The sequence below is a fragment of the Sphaerodactylus townsendi genome, linkage group LG02 (genome assembly GCF_021028975.2).
Source record: "Sphaerodactylus townsendi isolate TG3544 linkage group LG02, MPM_Stown_v2.3, whole genome shotgun sequence".
Lineage (NCBI taxonomy): Eukaryota > Metazoa > Chordata > Lepidosauria > Squamata > Sphaerodactylidae > Sphaerodactylus > Sphaerodactylus townsendi.
In genome coordinates, this window is record NC_059426.1 from 9843895 (window position 1) to 9868686 (window position 24792).

A 24792-nucleotide genomic window follows, 5' to 3' on the forward strand; every position below is an offset into this window, starting at 1 on the left:
TAGACAAGGTAAGAAAAAATGTCCCTTCAAGATATAGAATGATGGGACTTGGAGTTCTTAGCCACTAGGGTGGTTCTCCAGATTAGAATCCACTTCTCTCCACCACTACACCATGCTGGCTCCCAAGGCCTTCAACAATGCAAAGTTTTATCCATTGCAAAAAGCAAGAAATAATGCCGGTTGGAAAATAACAATCAACGAAGTGAAAAACCAATTGGAATATGAACACAACAAGAAGTGCCTATGAGGGCGCATGTACCTTCCCGGGCAGAAGCTCATATACCCAGGGCCATATGATTTTGTGGCACCATTAATCCCGTGGCTTTTACTTATGGACAGAAAGGCCGCTGGAGTCTTAATAGCTTGGGTTTCCATAACAGCCTGTAATCTGAATATAATTGATGCAAAGAAAGGTACACAACACAACATAATAAACATAAAGCACAACCAAGTCTGTGTGGGCACAATGTGATCTTATGCAGAGGTGGGATCCAGCAGGTTCTCACAGGTTCCCGAGAGTAGGTTACTAATGATTTGTGTGTGCCGAAAGTTGGTTACTAATTGGTGATTTCGCCACGTGATTTTTGCCTTAGTTACGCCCCTCCTCTCAGCAGTAGCGAGCAGAACTTGAAGCAGTTTAGCAGGAAGGGCACCGGTGTGCGTGGCAGCCTGTGCCTGGGTGCATTCGTTTCCCGCCCAAGGACCGGCGCAGCGGCTGTGTCCTTGCCACAGCCCTGCCCGGAATGCCCCGCCCCCGGAATGCCCGGTCACACCCCCATTGTGCCCCACCCAGCTCCATTGGAACTACGCCACAGTTTGAATCCCACCACCTTGGGAACCTGTTACTAAAATTTTTGGATCCCACAACTGATCTTATGTCTTAGTTAAACATAAGTCCCGTCATCTGGACATGTACTTATGGCTCCCCTGTGGACTGATACTGGAGTTTGTTTTGTGTTCGGGTGCATAGTTTCTGAACATGCATTCTCATGATATTGTTCTGTATGTATTACAGTCTACTGTACAATAGCATTTCCAATTACTCTTCACCGTAACATTATATGCCTGTAAAGTAATTAGTATTTGCCCTTCAGCAAGAGGATTGAATTCCTACACTATTTTGGTGGCATCTGCCAATTCACTGTAGTTCCAAATTTTACTTTGTGGAAGACTTTGGGATATGGAAATAATATGCACAAAAAGAAACCATGCCATCAGGGGGTTAGCATTTTATGTCCTATGATCACACACAAAGAAATGACCACACAGGGATTTTTTTTCCCCATTAGCAAACCATCCAGGGGATGTTCCAAAGTTTTGCTTTTTTGACAAAGTTCCTCACCAGAGACTGTTGAGAAAACTCAGCAATGAAGGAATAAGAGGGGAAGTCCTCCTATGGATTAAAAACTGGTTGAGAAACAGGAAACAAAGAGTGGGTGTAAATGGGAAGTTCTCACAATGGAGAGATGTCGGGAGTGGTGTCCCCCAAGGATCCGTTTTGGGACCAGTGCTCTTTAACCTATTCATAAATGACCTGGAAGTAGGGGTGGGTAGCGTGGTGGCCAAGTTTGCAGATGATACCAAATTATGTAGGGTGGTAAGAACCACAAAGGATTGCGAAGAGCTCCAAGCGGACCTTGATAAATTAGGTGAGTGGGCTCAGAAATGGCAAATGCAGTTCAATGTAGTAAAATGTAAAGTGATGCACATAGGGGCAAAAAATCCAAACTTCACATACACGCTACAGGGGTCAGTGCTATCAGTCACAGACCAGGAAAGGGATTTAGGCGCCTTAGTTGATAGTTCCATGGGAATGTCAACTCAATGCATGGCAGCTGTGAAAAAGGCAAACTCTATGCTGGGGATCATTAGAAAAGGAATTGATAATAAAACTGCAAAGATTGTCATGCCCTTATATAAAGCAGTGGTGCGACAGCACTTGGAGTACTGTGTCCAGTTCTGGTCGCCGCATCTCAAAAAGGATATTGAGGAGATAGAAAAAGTGCAGAGAAGGGCAACAAGGATGATTGGTGGACTGGAGCATCTTCCCCATGAGGAGAGGCTGCAGCGCTTGGGGCTCCTTAGTTTGCGGAGGGGCTGAGGGGGGATATGATTGAAGTCTACAAAATTATGCATGGGGTAGAAAATGTGGAGAGAGAGAAATTTTTCTCTCTTTCTCACAATACTAGAACCAGGGGCATTCATTGAAAATGCTGGGGAAGAATTAGGACTAATAAAAGGAAACACTTCTTCACGCAACGTGTGATTGGTGTTTGGAATATGCTGCCACAGGAGGTGGTGATGGCCACTAACCTGGATAGCTTTAAAAGGGGCTTGGACAGATTGATGGAGGAGAAGTCGATTTATGGCTACCAATCTTGATCCTCTTTGATCTGAGATTGCAAATGGCTTAACAGTCCAGGTGCTCGGGAACAAAAGCTGCAGAAGGCCATTGCTTTCACCTCCTGCACGTGAGCTCCCAAAGGCACCTGGTGGGCCACTGCGAGTAGCAGAGAGCTGGACTAGATGGACTTTGGTCTGATCCAGCTGGCTTGTTCTTATGTTCTTATGTTCTTATGCTGAGTATTTGGGCAAGACATAATATAACAGCCTTAAAAAGATAAAAACACAGTCTCTAGTGTCTTTCAAAATCTCATATTGGACACTGATATTGGTTTGCATCTGGAGGATGCAAGCATCATATTATTGACAGCATATCAACAGGTTATTGAATAGGATTATTCCAGTGGTGGGATCCAAAAATTTTAGTAACAGGTTCCCATGGGGGTGGGATTCAAACAGTGGCGTAGTGCCAATGGGGCTGGGCGGGGCACAGCAGGGGCGTGACCAGGCATTCGGGGGCGGGGCATTGCTGGGCAGGGCTGTGGCAAGGACGCAGCCGCTGCGCCGGTCCTTGGGCGGGAAACGAATGCACGCAGGCGCAGGCTGCCACGCACGCCGGTGACCTCCTGCTAGACTGCTTCAAGTTCTGCGCGCTACTGCTGAGAGGAGGGGCGTAACTAAGGCAAAAACCACGTGGCAAAATCACCAATTAGTAACCAACTCTCGGCACACACAAATCATTAGTCACCTACTCTCGGGAAACTGCGAGAACCTGCTGGATCCCACCTCTGGATTATTCCGATGTGCAGTATAACTTGAGCCTCATCAAATTCTAGCTCACTGCCTCCACACTGGTTCCAGTTTGTTCCTCTTGTGCATGTAATGATCACACTATATTTATTACTTCCTGTAATGTGTCTCAGTGGAGTTTCACCTCATTTACCCCGCCCATCTTTCCTATCATGTGAGAAATAGCAAATAAAGTTTAAATCATCGTACCCCCACATATCTTTACCATCTCCAAAATCTAAACCAACACAGAGCTTTTTCTTTGGCCAGATTCCATGTTATGCTGTCTGAAATTCTCTATAGAATGTACCAAAAGGTTTGGGGTTGGGTTGGGGGTTGGTTGGGGGTTGGTTGGTTGGTTGGGGGTTGGTTGGTTGGTTGGGGGTTGGGTTGGGGTTGGTTGGTTGGTTGGTTGGGGATTGGTTGGTTGGTTGGGGGTTGGTTGGTTGGTTGGGGGTTGGGTTGGGGTTGGTTGGTTGGTTGGTTGGGGGTTGGTTGGGGATTGGTTGGTTGGTTGGGGGTTGGTTGGTTGGTTGGGGGTTGGTTGGGGTTGGTTGCTTGGTTGGTTGGTTGGGGGTTGGTTGGTTGGGGGTTGGTTGGTTGGTTGGTTGGGGGTTGGTTGGTTGGTTGGTTGGTTGGGGGTTGGTTGGGGGGTTGGGTATTCAGACAGACATCGCCCTTTTAAGGCGGGCTGCATTGAAACTGTCCATTGAAACTGCATTGAAACTCTACGGTATTGCCTCTTTTATTCAGAAATTCAAACAAAGTATCTAAGCCCTATTTTAGTAAAATAGGGCAAGACTTTCGCTTTTTGCAAAGTGGTTCCTTCTCTTGATTCACTCCAATCTTGAAATGAGCAAAAAAAGTAGCAAAGTTTTTGCAAGATGCTACAAAGCTGAGCCAAAGATAAGACTTGGGAGACGAATGGTTGTTTATTTTTTCTATCTCTAATTTGTAATTATGGCCTATCCGTAATTTTGTTTATATAATTACTCGGTATGTTTTATATGCCAGTTAAGGTTGTCTGTCTGCCAGTCAAGTTGAAATCACGAGAGCAGTTTCTACCATGTTCTTTAGATGGCGCCTGCAGATTTCATGGAATTATTATTATTATTATTTTATTATTATTATTTGTTGTATTTATAAACCGCCCTCCCGCGAAGGGCTCTGGCTAGAAAGATGTTCCCCTTGAGAAAAAGGTTGATCATGGACTACAATCCCATCAGCCCCTGCTAGCATGGCCAATTGGTCCCGCTGGCATGGGCTGATGGGAATCGTAGTCCATGAATACCTGAAGGGTCAGAGTTTGACACCTATGATTTAGAGGGCAGACTAAATGGAAACACATCCTTGCTGAGCTACCTCTCTTCCCCAACCGATGCCCTTGTGCAGCCACTGTCCCCAAATCGCCAAGATTTTCCCAAGCTGAAGTGGAGGTACCGATGGCTTCATGGTCTTCGTGTGACGGGCCCCGTAAATCTCCCAGAATTACCACAGAAAAAGGAGGAGGAGAAGCTTTTGGATTTATACCCTGCCACCACAAGAATAGCCCCAAAGCTGAATGTGTTTCCGCAGTGGTGCCTTCGCAAGATTCTTGGGAGTCACTTACCGTGACCACATTACAAACGAGGAAATTCTGCGCAGAAGTGGTACACGGAGGCCGCAAGACATTGTGACGGAGTGCAGAGGCGTAGCTGGGCCAAACTGCGCCCGGTGCGCAGTCTATATTTGCCGCCCCCATGGCCCCCCCGCGGCGGCCTGTCTCCCCCCCACGGTGCCCCCCTTCCCCCACTTACCTTAGTTCCTTTCCTTTTCCTAGAACTTTTCCAGGCTGAAAAAAAGGCCTATTCGCAATTCAGGCTTAAAAGCGGTCTGATGGGGACTATGCTTCCCAGGAGACCTTGTGAGCCCCAAGGTCTCCTTGGAACTGTAGTTCCTCAGGCCATTTTTTCAGCCTGAAAAAGTTATAGGAAAAGGAAAGGAACTAAGGTAAGTATGGGAAGGAAGGTGGGGGGGGGCACCGCAAGCGGGTGCCGCGGGGGGGGGGGAAGGTGAGGGGCCTGGGGTGATTTTCCGCGCCCCACCAGGCGTGCGCCCGGTGCACAGTGCACCCCCATCCCCTTGTAGCTCTGCCACTGATGGAGTGACAATTGCATCTTGCTGGGCACATCCTATGCATACCAGGTCACTATCACCCAAAGACCACAATGCAATGGGTACCATCTGCAGGAAAGCGAAAGCAAGGTAGACCATGGACGACATGGCGCCAGACCTTCAAAGAAGACCTAAACGAGGCTCGCATCTCATGGGATGATGTTGAACTCGTTGCAGCTGACCGAAATCATTGGAGAACCCTTGTTGCCCAATGTGCTGAGTGTCACAGGCGGGACTAAGTCTAAGTAAGCGTAAGTCTTTCTCTCCTCTAAGGAGACTCAAGGTGGCTCACACACTCCTTTCCTTCCCTCTCCCCACAACAGACACCTTGTGAGGTAGGTGAGGATGAGAGAGTTCTGAGAGAACTGGGACTGGCCCAAGGTTATCCAGCAGGCTTCATGTGTAGGAATGGGGAAACAAATCCAGTTCCCCAGATAAGAGTCTGCCACTCAGGTGGAGGAGTGGGGAATCAAACCCGGTACCCCCAATTAGAATCCACCACTCTTTTTTTAAAATAGTAATTTATTAAGAATTTCAATATAGTTTTAAAAACAAGCTAACAGATTATACACAATTCAATAATCATTACCTAACATATTTCATTCAATAGATTAATTAACTTCAAAAAGATATTGCCTTCTATACTATCTTTAGTAAGAACTAAAAAATGATTTTCCCCTTCCATGCTTAGGTATTTCCCTCCAACTATACACATAATGAACTAAACTTTTGTCTATATTTTGATGTTTATCATAATTCTATCCATCCTCACTTACAAAATAAAACATGGAATCTCATCGCGGAAAAAAAAACTTTCCCCCAAGAGTTTTATTACTCCTGTCCCTATAGCTCTAAACACTCTGTTTCCTAATTCTTAAACAATTTCTATAATTTATAATATTGTTTGAATGCTTTCCAGATTTCTTCAAATCTCTCGATATTGTCATTCAGCCTCCGGGTTAATAAGTCCAAATCCATTATTTCTTGCAGTCTTTCTTCCCATTTTCTCACAGATGGTGCTTCTTTCTTTTTCCAGCACTTTGCAATTTCAATTCTAGCCACCGTTATCATATAAAGAAAGAGAATATCATTCCTTAATATTAGAATCCACCGCTCTTAACCACTACATAGATTGTCGTGCCCTTATATAAAGCCGTGGTGCGACCGCACTTGGGAGTACTGTGTTCAGTTCTGGTTGCCACATCTCAAAAAGGATATCGAAGAGATGGGAAAAGTGCAGAGAAGAGCAACGAGGATGATTGAAGGATTGGAGCACCTTCCTTATGAGGAGAGGCTGCAGCGTTTGGGACTCTTTAGTTTGGAGAGGAGACGTCTGAGGGGGGATATGATTGAAGTCTATAAAATTATGCATGGGGTAGAAATGGAGAGCAGCTGCCAGTAGGCAAAACTGACCCCGATGGACCAGTGCTAGGGAGGGATCGTGGTAGAGCACCTGCTCTGGCCTGTAAAGGATGCAGGACCCAAGACAAGGGGGATAAGATTGAAGTCTACAAAATTATGCATGGGGTAGAAAATGTGGACAGAGAGAAATTTTTCTCTCTTTCTCACAATACTAGAACCAGGGGGCATCCATTGAAAATGCTGGGGGGAAGAATTAGGACTAATAAAAAAGGAAACACTTCTTCACGCAACGTGTGATTGGTGTTTGGAATATGCTGCCACAGGAGGTGGTGATGGCACTAACCTGGATAGCTTTAAAAGGGGCTTGGACAGATTTATGGAGGAGAAGTCGATTTATGGCTACCAATCTTGATCCTCCTTGATTTCAGATTGCAAATGTCTTAGCAGACCAGGTGCTCGGGAGCAACAGCCGCAGGCCATTGCTTTCACCTCCTGCACGTGAGCTCCCAAAGGCACCTGGTGGGCCACTGCGAGTAGCAGAGAGCTGGACTAGATGGACTCTGGTCTGATCCAGCAGGCTAGTTCTTATGTTCTTACGTTCTTAAATGCCTTAGCAGACCAGGTGCTCGGGAGCAGCAGCAGCAGAAGGCCATTGCTTTCACCTCCTGCCTGTGAGCTCCCAAAGGCACCTGGTGGGCCACTGCGAGTAGCAGAGAGCTGGACTAGATGGACGCTGGTCTGATCCAGCAGGCTAGTTCTTATGTTCTTACACCATGCTGGCTGATGTCCGGGTGACAAAGAGCAGGCCCTCTGGAGAAAATGGATGCTTTGGAGGGCGAACTCTAAGCATTATATGCCACTCTGTGGCATTATGTGTGTGTTTGTGTGTGTAAAGTGCCAGCTTGTGGTGCAAGGCAAGAGGTGAACAGAGGTAGTTTTGCCATTTCCTTCCTCTGCACAGCAACTTTGGACTTCCTTGTGGGCCTCCCATCCAAATACTTGCTGGGCAGACCCTTCAAGCCTATGACCTCCAGGTCAGGGCAAGATACAAATGGAGGTGGTTTGCCATTTTCCTGTCTCTGTGTGAACTCCTTTGGTAGTCTTCAGAGGTGGGATCCAGCAGGTTCCCAAGAGTAGGTTACTAATTATTTGTGTGTGCCGAGAGGGGGTTACTAATGGGTGCTTTTGCCACGTGATTTTTGCCTTAGTTACGCCCCTCCTCTCAGCAGTAGCGCGCAGAACTTGAAGCAGTCTAGCAGGAGGGGCACCGGCGTAGGTGGCAGTTCTTCCTCAAGCGCCTGGGCTGCGGCATCTCGCTTTCTCGCCAGTGACTGGCGCATGCGGCCATGGCTGCGCCTTGCCACAGCCCTGCCCAGGAATGCCCCCTGCTCCCCGCATCGCCCGCCACGCTTCCCCATTCGTGTCCTCATTTCCTTTGCAGCCCCATTGGCCCTACGCCACAGTTTGAATCCCACCCCCATGGGAACCTGTTACTAAAATTTTTGGATCCCACCACTGGTAGTCTTCCATTTGGTAGTCTTCCATTAAAGTATTTTGGTAGTCTTCCATTAAAGTACTAACCAGAGCCAACTCTGCTTAGCTTCTGAGATCTGACAAGATCAAGCTAGCTTGGGCCATCCAGGTTGGGGCATGTGGCATTATATTCCTCTCCAAAATCCCTACTCGCCAGGTTCTGCCCCCCAAATCTTTGGGAATTTCCCAACATCGAGTTGGCCTCCCTACGGACCACGCATGAGACTCGCGACAAGAATTCTTCCGGCTATTAATTGTAAACACCCAGACACACGGTTGTTCTAGCGAGGTGGTGAAACCCAAGCCTCTAAGCTCGTCACAAAGACTTCCAAATGACATTTCGTGAAGTGGGGCATCCGGACCGATTCCCCTCTTGTGCGACCGGCTAAGTGACTTCATCAAAGGAGGTGTGTGCTGGGAAAACAAGAGAGCTACCCTGCAATTACCTCCAACATGACAGACCCCACCCGGCGCTATTTCTATCAGCGAACTGGTTCGGCGTTGAAAAGTCATTGGCATGACGAGCAGCAGTGGCGTAGGAGGTTAAGAGCTCGTGTATCTAATCTGCAGGAACTGGGTTTGATTCCCGGCTCTGCCCCCTGAGCTGTGGAGGCTTCTCTGGGGAATTCAGATTAGCCTGTGCACTCCCACATACGCCAGCCGGGTGACCTTGGGCTAGTCACAGCTTCTCGGAGCTCTCTCAGCCCAACCTACCTCACAGGGTGTTTGTGGCAAGGAGATTGTAGGCCCCTTTGAGTCCCCTGCAGGAGAAAAAGGGGGGATATAAATCCAAACTCCTCCTCCTCCTCTTCTTCCTCTTCCTCTTCTTCTTCTTCCCTTAATTGTCATCCCTGTAACAGGCAACCAAATGCGGAAATTGTGCTAAACCCCTCGATTTCTTGAGCACAGGAATTTAACAATAAATAATCAATACAATGAAGTCACATCACTCGCCAAACTGGTTTTATTGGCTTCTAAGGCCCAAGAGTAGCATTGGAAGACATTTGCTATTTTCACTGCAGGAGGATCGACCAGTTTATAACCGTGCCAGTGTGGCGCAGTGGTTAGAGCATCAGAGACCCGGGTTCGAATCCCTCAGCTCAAGGGGCAGAGCTGGGAAACAAACCCGGTTCCTCCAGATTAGATACACAAGCTCTTAACCTCCTACGCCACTGCTGCTCCTTCTCCTGATGTCAGCTCCTAGCCCTGGTAGTCAGAGGTTGACTACCTCTACAGGTGGAGATTCCCTTTAGTCACCGTGGCTGCTGACCACCACTAGACCTATCCCCCATTAATTTGTCTAAATCCACTTTTATAGCTGTGCCGGTGTCTTTGGCCGTCTCTACATCCTCTGGCAGCAAATTCCATATTTCGATTACTCACTGTGTGGAGTATTTCCTTTTGCCTGCCCTGAAATCTACTTCCTTATCAGCTTCATTGGGTGCCCTCTAGTGTTCCGGGAGAGGGAGAAATTGTTCTTGCCGCTCGCTCACTCTCTTTACTCCGTGCTTAATTTTATCAACTCGACATTATAAAGCATGATGGACCGTTTAGGAAAGGGAGTCACCGTTCTTCTGTGAGTGTGTGTGCAGGTGAGGGGGATTTTGTGCGGGTGTTTGTTGTGAGGGGGGGAAGGGCAAGGAGATTGTCAGCCCCTTTGAGTCTCCTGCAGGAGAGAAAGGGGGGATGTAAATCCAGGGTACCTGCAGATTTGAGGACTTCTGGTTGCAATACCTTATATTCTTCACATTCTTGTTCTCCTTCATGTTCTTCTTTCTCTTGATCCTTGATTTCTCTTGATTCTCTTGATCCTCTTTGATCTGAGATGGCAAATGCCTTAACAGTCCAGGTGCTCAGGAGCAGCAGCCGCAGAAGGCCCTTGCTTTCACCTCCTGCATGTGAGCTCCCAAAGGCACCTGGTGGGCCACTGCGAGTAGCAGAGAGCTGGACTAGATGGACTCTGGTCTGATCCAGCAGGCTAGTTCTTATGTTCTTACGTTCTTAAATGCCTTAGCAGACCAGGTGCTCGGGAGCAGCAGCAGCAGAAGGCCATTGCTTTCACATCCTGCATGTGAGCTCCCAAAGGCACCTGGTGGGCCACTGCGAGTAGCAGAGAGCTGGACTAGATGGACTCTGGTCTGATCCAGCAGGCTAGTTCTTATGTTCTTACGTTCTTAAATGCCTTAGCAGACCAGGTGCTCGGGAGCAGCAGCAGCAGAAGGCCATTGCTTTCACATCCTGCATGTGAGCCCCAAAGGGCACCTGGTGGGCCACTGCGAGTAGCAGAGAGCTGGACTAGATGGACTCTGGTCTGATCCAGCAGGCTAAGGTTCTTCTTATATGTTCTTAACGTTCTTAAATGTGTTTAAGCAGGACCTGAGGGTGCTCGGGAAGCAGCAGCAGCAGAAGCGCCATTGCTTTCTACCTCCTGCAGGTGAGTCTCCAAAGGCACCTGGTGGGCCACTGCGAGTAGCAGAGAGCTGGACTCAGATGGACTCCTGTCTGGATCCAGCAGGCTAAGTTCTTATACCCCACGTTTAAATGTTTTAGCAGATCAGGTGCTCGGGAGCAGCAGCAGCAGAAGGCCATTGCTTCACCTCCTGCAGGTGAGCCCTGTGGCACTCCTGGTGGGCTACCAAGTAGTAGCAGAGCTGGACTAGATGGGCTCTAATCTGATCCAGCAGGCTAGTGTTCTTATGTTCTTAACGCTCTTAAATGTTTTAGCAGACCAGGTGGTGCTCGGGAGCAGCAGCAGCAGAAGGCCATTAAGCTTTCACCTCCCTGCATGTGGAGTCTCCCAAAGGTGCACCCTGGTGGGCCACTGGCGAAAGTAGCAGAGAGCTGGACTGGATGGACTCCTGATCTGGGATCCAGCAGGCTAGTTCTTTATGTTCCCACGTTCTTAAATGCCCAGTTAGCAGACCAGGCAGGTGCTCTGGGAGCAGCAGCAGCAGAAGGCCCTTGCTTTTCACCTCCTGCATGTGAGCTCCCAAAGGCACCTGGTGGGCCACTGCGAGTAGAGGGCTGGACTAGATGGACTCTGGTCTGATCCAGCAGGCTAGTTCTTATGTTCTTACGTTTCTAAATGCTCTTATTCAGGTGCTCGAGCAGCAGCAGAAGGTCATTGCCTTTCACCTCCTGCATGTGAGTTCTGGGCACCTGTGGGCCATCATGGAGTAGCAGAGAGCTGGACTAGATGGACTCTGATCTGATCCAGCAGGCTAGTTCTTATGTTCTTACGTTCTTAAATGCCTTAGCAGACCAGGTGCTCGGGAGCAGCAGCAGCAGAAGGCCATTGCTTTCACCTCCTGCATGTGAGCTCCCAAAGGCACCTGGTGGGCCACTGCGAGTAGCAGAGAGCTGGACTAGATGGACTCTGATCTGATCCAGCAGGCTAGTTCTTATGTTCTTACGTTCTTAAATGCCTTAGCAGACCAGGTGCTCGGGAGCAGCAGCCGCAGAAGGCCCTTGCTTTCACCTCCTGCATGTGAGCTCCCAAAGGCACCTGGTGGGCCACTGCGAGTAGCAGAGAGCTGGACTAGATGGACTCTGGTCTGATCCAGCAGGCTTGTTCTTATGTTCTTATGTTCTCTTATTCATGTTCTTTCTTTCCCCATCAAATTGCAGTTGTTTTATAGTCAGGGGCATAACTGCCAGAGGGATATAGTCAGGGGAGTAACTGCCAGAGGGACATGGGGTATCCCCGTCCCTGGGTGCCGCCCATCAGGTCATGTGGGCCCCCCCAAAAAATCGCCCCCTACACACTGAAGCCTGCTGTGGGCCTGCCAGGCACCCTTTGACTAGGCAGGGGTCTTCAAACTATGGCCCTCCAGATGTTCATAGACTACAATTCCCATGAGCCCTACCACTTGGCCAGGCTGGCAGGGGCTGATGGGAATTGTAGTCCATGAACATCTGGAGGGCCACAGTTTGAAGACCCCTGGACTAGAGGGTCGCTTTGACAGGCTCGCAGAAGGCTGCCAGCTCAGTGCCAGCTTCTGCTGGCCTCCTCTCCTCCCTAAGTGGGCAATGGGGTGGGGGTGGTGCAGGGGGGCGGGGCGCCCGGAGCAGGTGTTGCCCCTGGGCATCATTTCCCCCTGATACGCCTCTGATTATAGCAATCTCGTAGGATGTTCAAGGCAAGAGACTTTCAGAAGTATTTTGCCGTTACCTGCCTCTGCATCACAACCCCTGGTGTTCCTTGGTGGCCTCCCATCCAAATATTGACCAGGGCTGATCCCACCTGTCTGAGGTCTGATGAGATCAGGGCTAACCAGGCCAGGACTATGTTCTTATAGGTTTTACAAGGGGATTAGACAGATTCATGGAGAGCAAGTCCACCAGTGGCTACTAGTCATGGAGACTGAAGGGAGCCTCCACATCTGGAGGCAATCTCTCCATACCAGTACCAGGAGGCAATATGGGCCTTGGCATCTCTGTAAGACAGGGTGTTGGACTAGATCAGGGTTCTGCAGATGTTCATGGACTACAATTCCCATCAGCCGCTGCCAATTGGCCATGCTGGCAGGGGCTGATGGGAATTGTAGTCCATGAACATCTGGAGAGCTGCAGGTTGCAGACCCCTGGACTAGATGGTTTAATCCACTAGGACTCTTATGTTCTTAAGTCTAACGGCACAATCCAGACAGTGGGGATAGTGTTGCTGCCATGCCGCCTTGCCACCTCCAGAGGACTTTCTGGAGGTGCGGAGGGGAGAAAACAGCAAAACCCCTCCCCGCCGCCAGAAAGCCCTCCATTGGAGTAACTCTGGGGCCAAGGATGCAGCACAATTGGCTGCTAATGCAGGGTGGGAGTCGACTAATGTTGGCTCCGCCCCCAGGAATTTCATTTCATTTCATTTCACATTTAATTTATATCCCGCCCTCCCCCGGAGGGCTCAGGGCGGCAAACAACAGTAGTGAACAAACAATAAACAGCAACAACAATAAATCATAATCAACAGCATAATAATAACAGCAGCATAATAAACAGCAACAACAATAAATCAATAACAGCATAATAATGCATCACAATGATATACTATAAACAATAACCAATTATATCAGCGCACCCCCAAATCACAGTTCCCACCACTACAAAAACTAAAATACAGTGAACTGGCATAGAGTCTGCTCCATCAACCCTCCCCAGACAGTCCCTGAACGGGTGGCGCCCTTCGGCCGCTGCCCAAGTCAGCTGCCTTGGGCTGCTGGTGGAACTCCTGTTGTAGCCGCCAGACCCCACCCTCTGCAGGTGTTCCCAATGGGGTGGGTGGGGAAGGACTCTCACTCCTTCCCATGGGCAGCAGGCGGCAGCTCACCCGGTGGACTTCTGCTTGGCTGGCAGGCAGGCAAACCAACAGGGAGGATCTGTCCGAGGCAGGGGTGAACAGGCTGGCATGCCCCGGCCTGCCCCTGCACGCCAGTGTCCGTTCCAGATGCCAGCACTGCTTTGCCACAGCTGGAGCTTCCAGCTTTTCCGGCGGTGGAGCTGAGAGGTGCCCACCCGCGTATCTCTTCCCTCCACCGGCACATTTGCCTCTTGTGATAGTGGAGGGAGCAAACATGTTGGTGCAGGGCTGCACCACTTCCTAAGATGAAACTGCCCCCCCCCTCCCCGGATTGGGCTGCCCAACAAGGAATGCACTAAGGCAGATTTTGGGGGGTGGGCGCAGAGGGGGAACAGTGTTTGCATGCTTATGATCCTTTGCAAATATGATGAATAACCCTCAGAAAAAGGACGGGGTACTTTCCCCCACAGAAAAGTCACTCATGGGAGACCAAAATTATCAGGATCACCAGAAGACAATGCGAGAAAGGAGGTCATCGGGGGAAGGTTTTGACAAGATGGCATTCTTCCAATATCTGTTTCCACCTGTACTAAATTAAGCCTCGGCTGAAAAGACCGATCCTGGATAACGCCCATTGCAGATCCCCTATCAAGAAAGACTTTATTCTTATATCTTTATTAACCTTTAATAGGCATAAAACTTTATTCTTATAATAGTTGGATTGAATCTGTTTCCCATGTGTTCTTTGTGTTTTTTGTGCTAATATACACGACTCCTTCGTCAGCCTTTTCCCTCCCTGCTGAAACACAGAAGCCGCATACGACCAGATCAGAAACCGCATATTACCAGTCTGGTTGCTAGATTTCTCTTTATTGCCACGAGAACGCGAGGCCATAGTGCAAATAATTTTCCTAATGGTATCTGCCGTGTTACTATTCCCCTTAACTTTTAGTACTTGATTAGGCCCATAAAGGTTGACTGACTGACCGACTAATGCCTACTGCAGATAAACAGGTCTACTCTGTCCTAGATCTAAAAAAGGATTTTTAAAAAAAACCCTACTTCATGGGAGGCCAAGAATTTGGAGGTGCCCAGCAGAATTTGCCTTCCTTTGAGCAGAACTCTGTATTGCATGCTGTTTTTGAAACACACCACATTTTCTAAAAACGGATGAGTGATCCACCCACCCTGAGGGGAGGGGGCCCAACATCTGGTCGGGCCCCACCCTCCCTACTCTTCACCCCCAGGGTGGGTTGGTGGGCCTAAACCAGATGGCAGGCCCCCTCCCCTCAAGGTGGGTGGGCCATGACCTGATGAACTCCTTTCCCCTCCCTCCCCCTAGGGTGGGTGGGGCTTGACCAGATGGACTGTTAAGGTTAGGCTGACCAGCTGTCCCGCTTTTGGTGGGACCGTCACGCCTTTGTAATACCTGGTTCCGCTCTTCGCAATCAATTTATTTTCGGGAGGTTGCTGCATCGCCTTCTGGGGCGCAGCGCGCGGCAGCCTCCTCTCGCGGCGCCTGTCGCGAGCGTGCGATAAGTTGGGCTTGCCATTTGTCGCCTGTCACAGGGCTGCAAACGGCAAGTCCTACAGTCTAAGTTTTGCGGTTGCGCGATGCAATTCGCCGTCGCTTCCCCGTCCCGGATCACAAAGGTGACCATCTGGTCACCTTAGTTAAGGTCATTAATATATTCAAAGAGGAATGCAGCGTCAAACTACACAGTATCAAAAAAATCACACTGCACACCAGGCTGAACGTCTTCTTCAGTTTACCAAACTAATTACTTCCATAATATCTACATAACTCAGTACGTTCACATATCGCTCCAAGTTAAACAAAACAGCAACTCGCCACAGACAATACGCGTCAATTCACTTGACAGATTATTTAAAGAAACATGACACCGTATCTGATATGAATACGGGATCCAAGTCTCCGAATTTGTGTCGTCCTCAGCAACTGTCCAGTGTATAATACCGTGTTTCCCCAAATATAAGACAGTGTCTTATATTAATTTTTGCTCCCAAAGATGTGCTATGTCTTTTTTTCAGGGGATGTCTTATTTTTCCTGTGTTCTGTTCGTCGGGCATGCTTCCAAACAAAAACTTTGCTATGTCTTACTTTCGGGGGATGCCTTATATTTCGCACTTCAGCAAAACCTCTACTCTGTCTTATTTTTAGGGGATGTCTTATATTCGGGGAAACAGGGTAGTTCACCAATACGCATAACATAAGCCAGGCAGACACTAGTCATATCCTCTATAAGTCATTCACGAATTAGTACTTCTCGTTTATATTCCATTCTCAAATTGGTAGGTAAAACGCATAGCGTTTTCTGCAATCTTCTTTAGTACCACACCTCAATTCATAGTTTTTATGCTCAGGCATCCCATGTTATATTTATTTATTTATGGGATTTTTATAACTGACAAGCCAACCGAGTACTACTGGCAAGGGGGTGTGTTCTGAACTATTATACACTGGACAGTATTGGTGAACTACACATATACACTGCCTATTGGATTGAACTATGGTTCTTCCAGATACACTGGAACCAGTTGCCATAAGCTCCTGACTACTTGGCAAGGGGGTGCTGGCCTTATAGGTGGGATGCTTCATATTGCATCTCCCCCATGTGACCTACATAGACATTAGCCTATGAGAAGCCTGGGTATTTGAGACACTTGTGCTTTTCCCGCCATGTCCCCCCGGTGCAAAAAAAAATAAGACATCCCCTGAAAATAAACAAAAATTTTCGAGCAAAATTAATATAAGACCCTGTCTTACCGTGTCTTCCCCAAAAATAAGACAGTGTCTTAAATTAATTTTTGCTCCCAAAGATGCGCTATGTCTTATTTTCAGGGGATGTCTTATTTTTCCGCTCCACGGCTGCATGCTCTGGTGTTCTGTTCGACGGGCATGCTTCCAAACAAAAACTTTGCTACGTCTTACTTTCGGGGGATGCTTTATATTTAGCACTTCAGCAAAACCTCTACTACGTCTTATTCTCAGGGGATGTCTTATATTTGGGGAAACAGGGTATTTTGTGGTGTCAAGCAAGAAGCTGGGTGTGATGTACTCACGTACACTTATATAATCGACACTGGAAACATTTTCTGTGGAACGGTTTTGAACAAGATGCTGTTCCTGAACTCTTGAAAATCACCTTTTACCTCATGACTCACCTGGACTCTGCTTTCTGCATTTGACAATAGAGGACGGGCTTGGAGCGTCATGTTTCAAATTCCGCCTCAAGCACTTCTGGAGATTTTAAGGAAGTAGATTAATGGGTAACTTTATTACACTCTGCTGCATTAGCACATACAGATTTCCCACACCAAAGTTTTAAACTGATTTTTTTGGGGGGTGGGGGAGGGATCTGCTTCTAATGCTCATTTAAAAGATTTAACATTTTGTGGTATGCTCTGGCCAGCAGTTGGACCCTGCTCAAAATCTACATTCAAAAGTACTTAGCTGGAAATCAAGTCTCATTTTTCTCGTCAGATCAGCTCCGTGTAAGTCTACTGAAGTATCACTGAAATAACTGCCTCGGATAACTCTCTGCTTGAATACATGACGCATTTGCAGGGGCGGAGCGAGGGGGAACTCCGCCCAGGGCATGCCTCCGTCCTGTGCCCCCTGCACACCCCGGGGCACGCCCAGCGCATCGCGCCCCACCCCTCCCCCTTGGCGCTACACCATTGCACATTTGTAACAGAAGATCCTTGAAGACATCGTTTTATTAGCAAAAATGAAATCTGATTAAATTCTTGGTGAACAATATAAACTCTAAATGTCCCAGAAACAATGTCTGCTTAGAGGGCTGACACCCAGCTGTAGTCCAGTTTTCTTAATTTACGTAGCTCTTTTTCCTGGGCTTTGGTCAACTTTGGTGCGACGTCCCCCAGACTCTCGACTGCCCCTGGCGCCTGGCCGGGAATGTCACTAACTGCTCCCTCCTCTTCAGATTCATTCTCTCCACTGTCACTTTCCATTTCAACTTCACCCGGAAGTTCATCAGCACTGCTGAAAAACGAGAAAGAACAGTAAATAAACGCTGATTATTTTAGAGCTGATACCAGGGGTATGCAACCTGCGGCTCTCCAGATTTTCATGAACATCTGGAGAGCCACAGGTTGCAGACCCCTGCCCTATATGGTGGTCTCAGGCTGTTTTCACAATTGAAAAGTGAAGAGGAAGGCATTTTGCCAGATGCCGAAACTCATAAAGGATTGGCGCCTGGCAAATTTCCACGGGGAGGCTGTTCCACAGTGTGCAAGCCAGCCACGGAGAAAGCCCTCCCGTGTACCTGCATAAATGTGTGAGATACAAATAGCTACTTCATTGTGTATCCTGGAGCTAACAGAGATGATCTTGTGAGGTAGCTGAGCTTCAGCATTTTGGCCAACGCTTGGGGTGAATTTAATGAATGCCCTTCATAAAAAATACTTCTGTAAGTACAAAACTAGAAGAAGAAGTAGAAGAAGAAGAAGAGGAGGAGGAGGAGTTTGGATTTATATCCCCTTTCTCTCCTGTAAGGACTCAAAGGGGCTTACAATCTCCTTGCCCTTCCCCCCTCACAACAAACACCCTGTGAGGTGGGTGGGGCTGAGAGAGCTCCGAAGAACTGTGACTAGCCCAAGGTCACCCAACTGTCATGTGTGGGAGCATACAGGCTAATCTGAATTCCCCAGATAAGCCTCCACAACTCAAGCGGCAGAGCTGGGAATCAAACCCGGTTCCTCCAGATCAGAATGGACCTGCTCTTAGCCACTGCTCTTAGCCACTACGCCACTGCTGCTCCCTAGTGCATCAGGGAAAAAGTTAGCTCTTAAAATGTTATGCTTGACAGGTTAGCCTTATGCATGCAGGCAGTATTTCATGTTGGAGAACACCAAACGGACTTATCATGACAACCAGCAATTAAAGTGTCAAACGAAGATTAGGGAACCCAGATTCAAATGCCGAGGCAACCACATTGTTCCGGGTTGACTGGGAGATCAGCTCAGTCCCATCTCCTTCAGCTGAATCTACTCTGCAGGATTGTTGTGAGGATAACACAGAAAGATGGGTACCATGTACACTGCCCTCGAGTTACTTGCAGGTAGGAGGGGAATAGCACCCGGGACAACGCCTGCTCTGGCTGCCCCCCACCCCCAATTATCTTAGCAGGCGGGAGCCTGTCATGGGCTGTCCCTTGCCCCGGCCCCCACCAAGCATGGGATAGAAAATGTTGACAGAGAGAAATTTTTCTCTCTTTCTCACAATACTAGAACCAGGGGGCATCCATTGAAAATGCTGGGGGGAAGAATTAGGACTAATAAAAGGAAACACTTCTTCCATTTCATTTCCATTTTAACCTTTAATGGCATATAAGGAAACACTTCTTCACACAACGTGTGATTGGTGCTTGGAATATACTGCCACAGGAGGTGGTGATGGCCACTAACCTGGATAGCTTTAAAAGGGGCTTGGACAGATTTATGGAGGAGAAGTGGATCTATGGCTACCAATCTTGATCCTCCTTGATCTGAGATTGCAAATGCCTTAACAGTCCAGGTGCTCGGGAGCAGCAGCAGGAGGAGGCCATTGCTTTCACATCCTGCATGTGAGCTCCCACAGGCACCTGGTGGGCCACTGTGAGTAGCAGAGAGCTGGACTAGATGGACTCTGGTCTGATTCAGCTGGCTTGTTCTTATGTTCTTATCTCTGCCAGCTGAAGGAGCAGCCTGGCAGGGCGGGGCCGAGGGGGGCAATTCTTCACCCCCACGTGACCAGTTGGCATGTGCCCAGGGACATATGACCCCCACATGTTCCCATGAGCGCTACACCTCTGCGTGGGATAAAGGATAATATACAAAAATGATGCTGGGTTTCTGTCTGTCTGAGCACCCTGTGTTCTTGTAGTTTGACAACCTGTCAAACGAGCACAGCACCACACACAAACTTTGGGTACAACACTGGTAAAAGCCTGGTCCGACAAGCAGCACCCAGCTACTATTATTATTATTATTTATTAAATTTAGTATACCGCCCTATCCCCGAAGGGCTAAGCTTTCATCTCAAATAAAAAGGATTCTGGCTGTTGTGGGTTATCTGGGCTATCTGGCTGTCGTCTGGTAGTTTTAGCTCCTAACGGTTGGCCTGCGTCTACAGCTGGCATCCTCAGACGCATGACACAGTAAGATGCGTTTCTCTCCATGGCACAGTGTGGAGTGATTGTTCTGTGGGGTGTTCTATGTTTTGTCTACCCCACCTGAGGGTGAGGCGCACTTGCATCTGTCTGGGTGGAGTCCATTTGCAGTTGCATTTGAATGTCTCTGGTGTTTTTAGTACCGGTAACCAGGTTTTGTTGATTTTCAGCCTTTCTTCCATTTTTGTGGAAGTTGTCCCAGTGTTTGTGGATTTCAATGGCTTCCTTGTATAATCAGACACTGCCGTTGTCGGACTTGTCAAGAATGTCTGAGTCTTCCAACAAGGACACGGAAATCAAAATAGGGATTTGTTTAAAAACAACATAACTTTCTGAGGACCACCCCGCTGGTTCCTTACCTGCTATGCGCTTTTGGTGTCAGCAGCGAGTTGATAAATATAGGGCACAGGAAAGAAGCGGACGGCAAGATGTGGGCTGGAGTGTGAAGCAGCTGAAGGAAGGGGGGAAAAAAGAGAAGAGGCTCAACAAAATGGAGGCTTTGTCTAGGGTTCAATTCAGTATTTACACTTCTTTAGCATGCATTATGTGCTTGTGAGCTGTGATGCCAAAAGAGCTTTTGAGTTACTGAGGCTGCCTGCCCAGCTGCCCTTCGCTAAAGAGGAAAGGCTTGGCTGTAATAATGAATGGATGAATGACTTCAAATTCCATTAAAGTAACAGGCGCTGGCAAGAGCTGGCGTTGACAAAAGTGCCCAGCTTGGCTGCGTCAATCATACAATGGCCTGGTTTACAGTGTCTCCGAACAGCATCTTCCGGGTCCGATTAAAAACATTTCTAGCCTCGACAAGTGTGGGCCCTGGAGACCCCAAGAAGCCCTTTTCTTCCACAGGAAGTTAGCCATTCTTTCTTAAAGGCTCAGTAGCAATCAGAGTTATGGTTCAATGTATTGTCGAAGGCTTTCACGGCCGGAATCACTGGGGTGCTGTGTGGTTTCCGGCTGTATGGCCGGGTTCGAGTAGCATTTTCCCCTGACGTTTCGCCTGCATCTGTGACTGGCATCTTCAGAGGATCATGAGAACTAGAACACGGCCATACAGCCTGGAAACCACACAACACCTCAGAGTTGTAGTTATGTAGTTATCTGGGACAGGGACTTTCCTACAGTAGCTCCTCTCTCCCTGGGAAATTTTTTATGTATTAATTAATTAATTAATTAATTTTATATACCGCCCTCCCCCTAAGGGCTCAGGGCGGTTCACAACAAGATTAAAACATACATTAAAACATAATTTAGATATCAATTACATAAAAACAGAACCCATTTTAAAATGTGGATGGCATGCTCTGGTTACCCCCTCCCCCTTGTGCACCACGGGAGGCCAGGATGACAAGCGTAGATATGTATTTAACCAGGCTGGTTGAAACAAAACGCCTGGCGGAACAGGTCCTGCTCTTTGCAGGCCCTGGCGGAAACTCTGTAAGTTCTAGGGCCCCGATGTCCCTAGGGATCCTGTTCCACCTGTGTAGTGGGCCAGGGCTGAAAAGGCCCTGCCCCTCGCCGCAGGCCAGCCTGGATCATCATTTTGGGCCAGGGATCACGTTTAGGTAGGTCCTCCTCCGAGCGGAGGGGCCTACCGGGCAATATGGGGGAGAGGCGGTCCCCTTCAGGTATGTATGCAGGCTCCGGTAGACCGCCGAACGGCTTTGAAGGTCAAAACCAACACTTCCAACATAACTCGGAACTCAATCGGCAGCCAGTGCAGATGGTATAGGATCAGTGTAATTCGATCCCTGCTCGAACGGCCAGTAAGCAGCCTGGCTGCTGCATTCTGAATGAGTTTTAATTTCTGGATCACGGCCAAAGGCAAGCCCGCTTTGCACCACCTTGCTTTGCACCACCTCGCTCAGTTTATTTGCATATCAGGAAAAGGCCTTTTTTCCCCCCAGATTTCAGAAACCTTTAATAGGCATTACAAAAAAACCCCAAACAGTTAAAACCAAATAAAGTTACAGTTAAAAGAACATTACTACAAGGCATGCAAAACACGTATTAAGAATGTGGCTACAGCTTCGGATATTTCTACCTCAGGATTATTCAGTAACTTAATCATTTTTATTCTGTCTGGGAGAGATGCAAATCCTGCGGGAAATAACGCAACCAGGTCAGATCTAAGATTATTACGTTTAGGGCAGTGAAGCAAGACACACGCAAGTGAGTCTGGTATATGGAGACAGAACAGGCAGCGTCGCTCAAGATGAGGCATATTAGAAAAATGACCTTGGAGTAAAGCTGAGGGAAAGGAGTTACATCTTGCTCTGGCCATAACCCATCTAAGTTTATAATTTACCAGTTGATCCAGGTAAGGCTTTTTTAATTGGATTTTTAGAGGAATCTAGTTATATAGATTGTTGGGTCTGAAGGTTATTCTGTTCCTTGCTCTGGCACAGTAGGAAATCGCTGTTTTACTAAGCGAACGAAAAAACAGCGAACGAAAAAACGGAAGGTTCACTCTCTTACTTCTTTGACCGCAGGTGAATCTTGCGCCAAGGTCTTTAAGACAGGGACTCTCCCACCTTCGGCAGCTTCTTTTGTCTGTTGCTGGTGCTTCCCCAGTAGCAGGTAAAATGGAGTCACAGGTAGACTCTCCTCCGCAGTCAGCTAAAAAGTGATGCACAAATACAGGGAGAAGATAGAATCAGTGTTTTTAAATACACTTCACAATTTATTTTGGGGAAAACATTTACCAAGGTTATGAAGTGTAAGCTTGAAGATATCATAGAAGCGGATGATTAGAATTGATCCTAAAGGGCTTTCTACAAGGCTAGCTCCGCAGGACCCAACTCAAAAAGCCTAACAACTAAACAGAAACAAGCCCTTGAGAGTAAGGCTATAAGAGTCCTTTGCAAAACACATTGAAGTCAGCATATTTTCAGGTGTATAAGTGAACCTGAATGGAAACGGAGCCTCTGGTATGTCGCTGCCCTAGACTGGGGCTCCACACCGACTCCTGCCCCACTCACCGACCCCCACCCGTCAAGCAGGGAATGGTCTCTAAAGGACTGCTAGGTCAAATATCCCAGTGTATTTATTGTCATGGATCAACATTTGTGCATGTTTGTGTACCAGTAAAGCTTCAGCAATTCGGCAAGGATCTCTTAATTTTCCAAATCTGAGCAGGATATACATTAAGTACTTTAAGCCTCTCAATCAGTACCTGATCTGGGAGGGTGGCGGGGGGGGGGTCAGAGGGGTCAGATGTGACATGTGAGGGCGCACTGGGCTGTGCCCCCCCACCCTCTGTCCCAGAAGCAAGCAGCAGCAGCTCACCCACCTGCCAGGCCCGCTTGCTGGCTGCTTCTTCGGCCGCTTCTTGGGACCCTCCCCCCGCTGTTTGTGCTGCCGCTCGCTCGCCACTGTTGCACACCGTCTGCATGCCACAGCCCCTTTAAGCCCTTTAAGGCCCTTCCACCGATGACCAGGACATACTGGCGGCGCAGAGTCTGGCTGTGACACTGGAGAAGGGCCCAGGGTGTTCAGCCTAGCCCCGCACCCCTGCAGACTCCTGTGGCAGCGTGACCAGGAAGGGGGGGGGGGGCTCAGGTGCAGCTGTGAAGTGGATGTAGCTGTGGTGTGGATGCAGTGCCCAGGGCTTGTCCCGGCTGCCGTTTTACGATGGTACACCCCGTGCTCTCGACCCTCCCAACAAGAAGAAGAAGAAGAGTTTGGATTTATATCCCCCCTTTCTCTCCTGCAGGAGACTCAAAGGGGCTGACAATCTCCTTGCCCTTCCCCCCTCACAACAAACACCCTGTGAGGTAGGTGGGGCTGAGAGAGCTCAGAAGAACTGTGACTAGCCCAAATTTACCCAGCTGGCATGTGTGGGAGTGCACAGGCTAATCTGAATTCCCCAGATAAGCCTCCACAGCTCAGGTGGCAGAGCTGGGAATCAAACCCGGTCCCTCCAGATTAGATACACGAGTTCTTAACCTCCGACGCCACAAAACACCAACAACTGCTAATTAATAAAGCGGCGCTAGAAGAAGCTGAAATATGCATTGTGTTTTGAGAAGCCAACAAAGAGGACTTCAACAAAAGGAAGCCAAATTGCCAACGAAATCATACACGCTGCTGCTTCTTTGAACTGGAATCCCTGGGAACAGAAGTCCCCTTCCAAGAGTCAACTGAGTGGGCCAAAAGTCTGCGTTGGCATGCATGAAAACTCAAGGAATTGCCTTGTCCTGAATCAGATCCTTGGTCTACCAAGGTCAGTAATGTCCACTCTGACTGGTAGCAGCTCTCCGTGGTCTCAGTTCACTTTCACATCACCTACTTCAGGGGTGTCCAACTCTGGTGCCTCAAGATATTCATGGACTACAATTCCCATCAGCCCCTGCTGGCATGGTGCATGGTGGCAGACCCCTCTGCCAATTGGCCATGCCAGCAGGGGCTGATGGGAACTGTAGGGCGTGAACATCTGAAGCGCCAGAGTTGGACATCCCTGACCTACTACTTGGTTCTTTCTTGGCCCTCCGGGGATAGGGCGGTATAAAAGTCTAAAGTATAAATAAATAAAATAAATAAATAAAGTGGAGAAGCTGGGGGTCAAACCTGTGACCTTCTGCGTGCAAAGCAAAGGTTCCTCCACTGAGGCACATCCTCTCCCTCTGACCAGCAGCTGCTCTCCAGGGTCTCAAGCACAGGTCTTATATCACCTGCTGGCTGAACCTGCTAGCTGGAGATGCCAGAGATTGAACCTGCATCCTTCTGCGTGCCAAGCGAGTGATCTACCACTGAGCCACTCGCCGTATCTCTGACCCCCCCTTCAACTGCAAGGCTCTGCATTACACAACACGGAGAGACGCCCCCAAGCCTCTACCACTTGCTATTATCTTTAGATGCAACACTTTACAGTTGAAAACGGCTCAGATCAACCCCCTCAAAACAGATCCCCGGTTTTCTCGGCCGTGCCGCCAGCTCTTCTGAAAGTCCTACCTGTCTGCTGGAAGGGGTCAGCCTCTCTTCCGGGGTCTTTGTGCTGAAGGTCATCAGTTCCTAGACATCCAGAAATGAACAAAACATAGATTACAGCGCGATGGGCCTTCCTACAGATTTCGATCCATGTTAACGCAAAAATGTCAGCGGCGTTTGAAAGTTTCTCATTGCCAG

General features: G+C 48.4%; 1 protein-coding gene across 2 annotated transcripts in view; it reads right to left on the reverse strand.

Moving 5' to 3' along the window:
• Nucleotides 1-17194: 17194 nt before the first annotated feature.
• The window catches only part of WDR75 (WD repeat domain 75), a 48638-nt gene continuing 41040 nt past the window's right edge, over nt 17195-24792 (reverse strand). Inside the window, exons 17-20 of one of the 2 annotated variants that reach the window (XM_048486856.1) lie at nt 24619-24678; nt 22144-22284; nt 20025-20116; nt 17195-17495 (exon numbers count right to left, since the gene is read on the reverse strand). In XM_048486856.1, the coding sequence (XP_048342813.1) occupies nt 17288-17495; nt 20025-20116; nt 22144-22284; nt 24619-24678 (501 nt within the window). In that variant the 3' untranslated portion in view covers nt 17195-17287. Of the gene's footprint in view, nt 17499-20024; nt 20117-22143; nt 22285-24618; nt 24679-24792 lie in introns of both variants that reach the window. The other variant, XM_048486855.1, reaches the window with a different exon arrangement.